This window comes from Rhododendron vialii, chromosome 7a (genome assembly GCF_030253575.1).
Source record: "Rhododendron vialii isolate Sample 1 chromosome 7a, ASM3025357v1".
Taxonomy (NCBI): domain Eukaryota; kingdom Viridiplantae; phylum Streptophyta; class Magnoliopsida; order Ericales; family Ericaceae; genus Rhododendron; species Rhododendron vialii.
The window spans coordinates 6,754,656-6,763,769 of NC_080563.1; the positions used below are offsets into that span (position 1 = coordinate 6,754,656).

A 9,114-nucleotide genomic window follows, 5' to 3' on the forward strand; every position below is an offset into this window, starting at 1 on the left:
ATCCTCATCAAGCGACACGTATCTCTCCTACCAAAACACAAAAGATCACATCACACCCAATCTCTCTCCCTTCACTCTTGTCTTCTCCATCTGCTGCCATATGACTTCACACACTTGACGACGGCGTTTCCAGAATCGTCGCCTTCTACTCTCACCCACCTACGGCGGCGGCGGCGAAGACTCCTCCGACCCTACAAAACCCAACCACGCCACTCCGAACGGTAAACACACCTCCAAGCGGCCTATCGTTTCTTTTAAGATCTAAACCCTTTCCCCCTTTGATACGTCCCTCTCCCTCTCCCTCTCCCTCTCCCTCTCCCTCTACACACACACACAAAATATGTATAGAAATATAAACACACATCCAACAGTACATGTGCAAATATGTATTTCTGTTTTCCAATTCTGATTTTAATTTCATTAGGTTCTAAATTTTATGAATTAGGTTTTTGTTGCTTCTACTTGGGCACGTGGGGGCTGAATGAGATGTGGGCATCAATGAGTGACAAAGTGTGAGAGGCAGTGTGAATTAGGTTTTTGGAAAGAGGTTGCAGGGGAGAAGACAAGGTGAAGGGGAGGGATTGGGTGTGGTGTGACCCTTTGGGTTTTGGTAAGAGTGACACATGTCGTTTGATGAAGACTGGGATAGGGAGGTCGGATAGAGGAATTGGGACAGGGGATCCGAAGCCCTGTAAATGGGCTCAAGAAGATCTAACTTTCCTGATAGAGTTTTTTATTTTTGGAGGATCAATGAATTTCATTGATAGTAAGAAAAAGTATATTGTGCTATTGCTGTAAGATAAAGTGCACTGGCGACGAATGAAGACCACAATACAAAGGCCTAACGAGCTGAGCACTGATCCGCTAAATACAAGACACAATCTATGAATTTCCTGATAAAGTTGAGCAGTTACTCAACAGGAGTGAAGTGCAGATGGCGCCTCCCTTATACTCCCATGCACATGAATAGGATTCAATTCCCGTAAGCACTCATCCATTTACTTAAATTTCTTAGAATAGAGTAGATTAAAATTAACGAATGGAAAAAAAAAAAAAAAAAAAAAAGAAGAGAAGTTGAGCAGTTACCAACCACGCACCAAATAGGGTTCATCCGAGCAGTTTTTGTTTATTTTTTATCGAACGGTTCAAATAAAAACTGCTCGGATGAAGCTCTTCCCGATTATTTTTTTGCCTATTTCTCATGAGTACACTTAAAATCACGTTCTAAACACATTGAACGGCTCAGATCATCGAAATTCAATCAAAAAATGAAAGAAATGAGGAGGTCCGCATGTTAACTAAAATGCGGACTCTCTCATTTGAGACTGATTATATATATATATTCGTTTTATGTGTACGGATTGTCGGGTAGCTTTTATTCTAAAATATTAATTGTTATCCTCTAATCCAATAATGCTCTAGCCAATTATTTATCTTTCTTTTTTTGTACGCTAGGAAACACCACCATACCTATCGCATATATCTATTGCATATTGTCATTCTGTTCCGACAAATAAGTCAAAGTGGCTTATTTTTTGTTCTTATTCAAATTTTTTTCATATCACTTGGCTTATTGTCATTTTTTGGGGGATTATTGCATCCTCACGACAAGAGGAATCTAAAAAGTAAAAAAATTTGACCGAAATCCAATTTTTTTTTAATAAAGACGAAAAAATTGGCTTATTGATTATTTTCGTCTTTATTCAAAAAAAAATTGGATTTCGGTCAAATTTTTTTACTTTTTAGATTCCTCTTGTCGTGAGGATGCAATAATCCCCAAAAAAATGACAATAAGCCAAGTGATACGAAAAAAATTTGAATAAGGACAAAAAATAAGCTACTTTGGCTTATTTGTCTGAACACCCGAAATTGAGTTGTTCCTTAATATAATAATTGAATTCTGTGAAGAGAAGAGTGACAGTTAGAGTCAGTTAGTTGGTATTTGCATTTCAGTTGTATTTGATTTTTACACATTTCAGTTGTATTTAGTTTTCATGTAGCCTGAGATAGTGTCCAACTCATCGATCCATAAGGGGTTATAATAAACCAATAGGAGGATGAGATTGAGACGTAGTCATGACTGTTCGCGAGATCTTGATAGAAGTATGAATGAAAAAAATATAGAACAGAGTAGATCCGGACTCACGTCAGCGGCTCTGATACCATGAAGAGATTCTAAATCTAGGTACCGTAGAGAGAGAAAAAGATGAAAACCATTTCTTATTTCTATTGTGAATCTGTTACAAGACACAGAGAAAGCACACCTATTTATATTACCTCATCTCAGCCTCCTATGATCCAGCTGGACACTATCTCAGGCTGCATGAAAACCAAATACAACTGAAATGCAAATACTAACTAACTGACTTTAACTGTCTCTCTTCTCTTCACAAATTCTTTGCCTAAGCAGCTCAATCCAATATGGAATGAGTGGGTCTAGAGTCTTTTTACATATCTGAGCGCCCCGATCCATTTCACGTGTAAAAAAAAATCCGTCACAATGAAGACAGACTCAACAAAAATATTTCAACGAAATGGTGTGAAATGGGTTAAGTGTTGGGTATGAAATCTCAGATTAGTTGGGTATATATGAAATGAGTGTTTTCAAAGGTGATTGAATTTGGGGCAGAGGGTCTTTCAAGTCAACTGAAGGGCCCCTCCTTCGTTCATTGTACTTGGACGCTACAACTCAAAGGTCAATCAGTTTTGGCTAGTTAAAACCCCCCAGGTGTGAGGTTTATGGCACAATTCAATTCCCCCCCCCCCCCCCCAGGTGTGAGGTTTATGGCACAATTCAATTGTGCAGTTTTTCCCCTATAGCTCAAGGGTCTCCCCACAGGTGTGAGGTTTATGGCACAATTCAATTGTGCAGTTTTTCCCCATCCCCCCCCCCCCCCCACACACACACACACACACACACAAGGGTCCCCCCCCCCCACACACAGGTGTGAGGTTTATGGCACAATTCAATTGTGCAGTTTTTCCCATATAGCTCAAGGGTCTCACCATGGTCACAAGAGATCATTCCCGTTTCCTTGGTCTATACCAGTTCCCCAATTCCGGATAGAAATATTTTTGTGTTTTTTCCTTTGTGTGAGAGAGAGGCAGATGCAAGTTCCGTTCGCCAAAGAAGTCTCCAATAGTGTTTCGTAGATTGTTGTTCTAGCCGTTTTATGTCCTGAAAGATAGACGCCGGTCAACCTCTGATAAGTGCCAAAATATACATATTTTGGCCCTCCAATCTATATTTATTAGTCTTTTATATTTGTTAACTGGTTTTTATTATGTGTTTTTATGTTTATAGGTTGCTCGAGTCTGTTGTCCGAGACTTTGGATAAAAAGAAGATTTTTAAGAAAGTTTTGGGTTGAAGTGCGAAGTGCTTTGAAAGTTTGGGTGGTTAATTTAATATTAGACAAAGCCCAAGGGCCTTTGTGTGATTCAAGGTTTCAATCCCTATATGTTTTTTTGATAAAGAATTTACCTAGTTGCTACAGTGGCAGCCCTGCGTGGAAAAGAAAAAGAAAAAAAGAGACTTCCTCTTCTGGCTGCTGCCGTGGAAACTTTTGACGGAAAAGAAGAGGAAAAATTGGGCTGCGCAGTGCTCACTAGCGACAGTGGCATTGGTTCTGGAATATTGTTTATTTTTCTTATGAGTTTTGTTTCTTTCAAGTTATTTATTGCTTTGTTTAATTACTTGTACTCTGGTAATTTGTATTAATTTTTGTCTTTCATTAAAGTTGTTTGTTGATTCCTGTTTAACTTAGATTTTTTATTTATTTTTTATCTCGCGCATTTAAAAGCATGTTTCATTCTAGGGTTTCTTCTATTTCTTGTGCAAATGATCAGTGAGTAGTCGTCGGGGTAGGGTCGCGGGGTGATTAGCACACCGTGGCCAGTTCAAGTACTGCTCCTATTTTCAAACAATGAAAAAAACGATTTTAGATTGTAAAATACTTCCCGTGGACGAACCCGGGCATTGTCGGAGCCCATGTGAACTGGAGAATGGAGGTCCAAAACTTACTCTCCGCTGCGCATAGGTAAACAGCGACCATAGGGTCGCGCATCTTGCGGGGTATCTTTTTCAATCCAAAGTTGAACGTTTTTAAGAACACCGAATGGAGCAGATTAATCCGGACTTATTACGAGTGCTATAAACCCTTCGACTGTACCTCATTTTTAATTTTCTGAAAAAGTACAATCAATTTCTTGTTTTAGTTAATTTCTCAATCAATCGACAAAGGGTGGCTACCTAAGAGCCTATTTAAATTATAACAATCCGAGTTTTTAATCAGCACATATCACCGTCTTTGTGGATTCGACTCCGGTCTTACCGGGTATTGTGCTACATCGATTTCAGCCCTACGCTTGGGACAACCCATTATTTTAGGTCTAGGAATTCGTCAAGCAACCTCCAACGCACTCAGTGAAGCGACGAATCTGTTTTAAAGATATTGTGTAACAGGGCTCGGTTCGCTTATTTGTTTGTTTCAATTCATCGATATGTAATTTCAAGTTATATGGTAAATGAAATTGTTCTCTAAACCTACCACTTGTGCTTCGATTTTTCCAAGAAAACCTTGTCCACTATAATCTCATATTAAACCTTGTATGGTACGTCCACTATAATCTGTATCAACAAATTAGGCTCCGTTTGTTTCGATTTCCATGTAAAATATTTTTTCAAAAAACAAACTTCAAATTTTTATTTTCAGAATTCAACAAAATAGTATAGAGAGGGGGGGGGGGGGGGGGGGGGGGGGGTAAGTGGTGGAGAGATATGAGATTATTGGAATTGAACGTGAGCCAGGACTAACGATTGAGGAAACTCAGCAGTGAGAATTCCAATAAAAGGCAGCGGGTTCATTTCAGAAAATAACTTACGAAAGATTTAAGGGTAAATCATTTTCATCCAATTGATGGAAAATATTTTATACGTAAAATTAATGTTGTTCTCAATTTTTAAACAATCAAATACCAAAAAATAGGTAAAATATTTTATGTCCAAACAAACGGAGCCTAAACCTCCTACGTCTACTATAATCTGTATCTTTTGCTCTACTTTTTATTTTATTTTTTTATTCTTTGAAAAGCTGATCCACTTATTCTTTTTTTATCATCTTTTTTTTTTTTTTTGATCATCCTGATCCACTTATTCAAAGTTGGATTTTTGTATGTCATGGTCTTGCACCATTATAAATTGTCCATAACTTGCTCTATCTTCTGTATTCCACTCAATTTATTGGCTCATGATCTAGCTTTACTTCCAATCAATATAGAGTCTCACTAAACCATTATTTTCCACACACTCAACTACACTACCCCCTCTCTTTCTCTCTCACTCAGCCATGGAGATGGATACAATGGTTGCCTGGTCTGGGCTTGCGGTTCTTCTCGTAATAGACTGGAGGTTGGCCTGTCTAGCTGTTCTTACAATATTGGCCTGGAGATTCTACTACTGGGCATGGGTTACCCCAAAAAGGTTAGAAAAACTCCTAAGGGAGCAGGGCTTCGACGGAAACCCCTACAAATTCTTGGTAGGAGACCTCAAAGAAAATTCCCAACTCCTCAAAGAAGCCCACTCCAAGCCCATCGGCATCGATGACAATACCTTGCCACGCGTCTATCCTATCGTCCATAAATCCATCCAAAAATATGGTAAATTTTGAATATTTAGAATTGTACTTAGCTAAGAATTGTTATCATAAAAAGGACAGCTGACAAGCTAATTACGAGATACTTATAGTGTTCAACAGGACATATTAAGGATGATAAATATATCGATAAGATCATTGGGTTCTATCACTATATATATAAATATATATATATATATATATATATATATATATATATATATCAACTTTCATCTTAACTATTGATAAACGAGGCCAATATATGTACCCCAACGCTTGACCAAGTACATCATAAAGTGTTTTAATTCGTTGAATCATGCTGCAACAAATTAAGAGATAAAACAAAGGATCTCAGAAACGCTAAAGTGATGACAAGATGCTATTAAGTTATTGACTAGGTAAATCTTGGTTTCGTGATTATATATGCATATGATGTACAGGTAAGAAGAACTTTGTATGGTTAGGAAGAATACCAAGGGTGACAATACTTGATCCTGAACATGTAAAAGAGGTCTTGACTTACTACAACACATTTCAAAAGCATTTTGCAGCACAGAATCCTCTTTGCAAGCTGTTAATAACTGGAGTTGGAGCCCTAGAGGGTGACAGATATCATAAACACAAGAAGATTATTTCCCCTGCCTTGCATTTGGAAAAGTTGAAGGTACTTTCCACTCCTCAGAATGTGTAAAACTTCATTCCACCCAAAACGGTACCATATGTTAAATGTTCAGTACAACCAAAATGACAATTTTGTGACGGAACGATTTTTTCGCTGAAGTATCAGATTTCGTTGGCAAAAGTATTAGCGAGGAGATGTTTCGTCGCCTATACGTCGTCGCAGAAGTGTAGGTCATGTTTGGCGACCAAAAAAATTGCATCGCCAAATGTAACATTTTGGCAATGGAATTATTTTCTTTGCTAAAAGCGACAAAACTGGAAAATGAGTTTCTACTTTGCAGTGCTCCTTTTCAAAGTTCAAAGTTCAAACTCACGATCTCCGGTTTCCAAAAGGCACTCTTTCGTCGACCAAATATGTGTTTCCTCAACAAAATATATATATTTCCTCTCCAAAAAGGCACCTTTTGGCGATGAAATAAGGATTTTCTCGCCAAAAGGCACTATTGTGTGACAAAATTCTCTTTCCTCGCCAAAAATGTCTCATTTAGCGATGAAATTCGATTTTCTCAGCAAAAGGTACCATTTGGCAAGGAAATCGAATTTCATCAGTAGGTTTTGTCGCCAAAAATCTTTTTTTTTTGTTGTAGTGGTCATTGTATTGAATGATATAACTATAAGTGGTGGTCATGTTTAGAGCTTAAAGAAAGAACACAAGACCTTTGGATTACTTTTGGCCGTTTTTCTTTACTACTGTGCTTTTACTTGTTAATTTTCTTGTTTTGTTGTAGGGTATGGTAAGTGCGTTTGATGCCGTATACAGCGATCTGATTGTCAAGCTGAAGAAGATGACCGAGTCGACTGGGTCAGTTGAGCTGGACGTGTTCCCTCTCTTTGAGATCGTAACTAGCGATGTGATCTCGCGCACCGCGTACGGTAGCTCCTATACCGAAGGCAAGAACATCTTTGCGCTGCTCAAAGAGATAAGGGATCTTACCGTCGTGCTCCAGCTTAGACCAAACATCCCCTACTCTCAGTACGTATAGCACATAACTTTCTTTTCGCGTTAGCTGTTGTCGTAAGCAAACAGGGAGTACGTACGAAACCAGAATTTTGATACGAGATCAACCCTCGTGGAAATAACAGAGTTTCACCGAAAGAGATCGCAATTCTCCAATTTTCACGCGTAGATTTTTTCCGTGTTGTAACCGATTTGCATCACCCCTGCTTCTTCTTCTCTTCTTCTTCTTCTTCTTCTTTTCTTTTTTTTTTTCTGATGATTTTATTTTTTATTTTATTTTTTTGTAGTTATTTGCCTACTTGGACGAACATAAGAATAAGGCAAGTAAACAAGGAAATAGACAATTACCTAAGGGACATGATCAATAAAAGAATGAATGAAATGAAGGGAGGAGCTGCCACAAAATCAGATTTACTTGGTCTGCTACTGGAATCGAATTTCCAGGCAATAAAACAAGGGAACGAGAGCGCTGGGCTGTCGATGCAAGATATCATCAACGAGTGCAAGCTGTTTTACTTTGCCGGGCATGAGAGTGTCGGGCTTCTGCTCGTGTGGACGACGGTGATGCTGAGCCGGCATCCAAAGTGGCAGGAGAGAGCCAGAGAAGAGGTTCTCCAAGTTTTGGGGAAAGAGAGGGCACCTACTTATGATGACATTAGCCGCCTCAAAATCGTGAGTATTTATGTATTTGCCTTTCGGGTTAGGATCCTCTCCGGTCCAAGTTTTGGACTAGACGAGACAAACACGTTTGGTGACTGCATGGTGTTTCAACCAAAACATTTTCAAAAGCAAACTAAGAATCTTTTCTTTTCCTTTTTTCGCATGTAGGTGACTGCGATTCTGCACGAAGCTCTGAGGCTATTCCCGCCAGTGCCAGATCTCAGCAAAATCACGGTTGAAGAGACAAAACTAGGGGACCTAACCATCCCGGCCGGCGTTATCGTCATGCTGCAAACAACTGCACTTCACCGCGACAAAACCATCTATGGTCCCGACGCGATGGAGTTCAACCCCGAGAGGTTTTTCGAAGGATCAGTGGCTGCAACCAAGGGTCAATTAGCGTTCATCGCCTTCAGCTGGGGCAGTCGGGCTTGCCCCGGTCAGGTCTTTGCCTTGACCCAACTCAAACTGGGCCTAGCAATGATCCTCCAACACTTCTCTTTTGAGCTCTCACCATCTTATAAACATGGCCCCAAAGTCATCTTTGCTCTTACCCCTCAATACGGCGTCCCTATCATCTATCACAGGCTGAAAAAATAACTACTTCATTTCGCGACTGGCTTGCCATTCTACTACTAGTGTGTAATGTGTTTGCAGAAGAAGCTAGTATGATGGATCTAGAGTGCGCGTGTTTCTGTATGTAATGTTGAAGTCGTGTTGATGCATGTTTCTGTTGGAATAATCGAATAAGTAGCGTGGGAGTGGTATTTGTCTTGTGAAAAAAATAAAAATTGGACTGAAATGTTGTCTTATAATTGATGATAATGTCCATGGGTAGAGCATAGTTCCCCTTTTTCCTTCTGTTTGTAGTATATCTTTTCATGGTATTCAAGTTCCTTTTCCTATATCTTTGCTATTAATGTATTATGCAAGATTGTAGAATTTGCATTTTCTCCCGATTAACTGGACAAGTACTCTAAATTCAAATCTTGATGAGGGTTATAATTTTGGGTCGATTTGTGTTAAGCCAGTGAGAACCACACTTGTGAAACAAATTCAAGCCCTAAAACATGTGTTAAGGTAGTTGAGGACAGACTTGCAGTCAAACACAAAAGAAGTTGATTATTAATCAACATCCACTTAGTATAATCACGATTGACAATCGGATTGTTTGAAGAATCTCG

General features: G+C 39.1%; 1 protein-coding gene across 1 annotated transcript; it reads left to right on the forward strand.

Annotated features, from left to right (window-relative positions):
* Positions 1 to 5,200: 5,200 nt before the first annotated feature.
* On the forward strand, positions 5,201 to 8,835 carry LOC131334343 (secologanin synthase 2-like). The gene is made up of 5 exons (XM_058369304.1): positions 5,201 to 5,656; positions 6,072 to 6,295; positions 7,041 to 7,285; positions 7,558 to 7,942; positions 8,099 to 8,835. The coding sequence occupies exons 1-5, from the start codon at positions 5,347 to 5,349 to the stop codon at positions 8,528 to 8,530; spliced, it is 1,596 nt and encodes a 531-aa protein (XP_058225287.1). The 5' UTR covers positions 5,201 to 5,346; the 3' UTR covers positions 8,531 to 8,835.
* Positions 8,836 to 9,114: the final 279 nt, after the last annotated feature.

Coding starts and splice junctions, on each gene's coding strand:
- LOC131334343 (XM_058369304.1), top strand. CDS start 5,347: ATGGAGATGGATACAATGGTTGCCTGGTCTGGGCTTGCGGTTCTTCTC. Junction 5,657..6,071: donor TAAATCCATCCAAAAATATG/GTAAATTTTGAA, acceptor TATGATGTACAG/GTAAGAAGAACTTTGTATGG. Junction 6,296..7,040: donor TGCATTTGGAAAAGTTGAAG/GTACTTTCCACT, acceptor GTTTTGTTGTAG/GGTATGGTAAGTGCGTTTGA.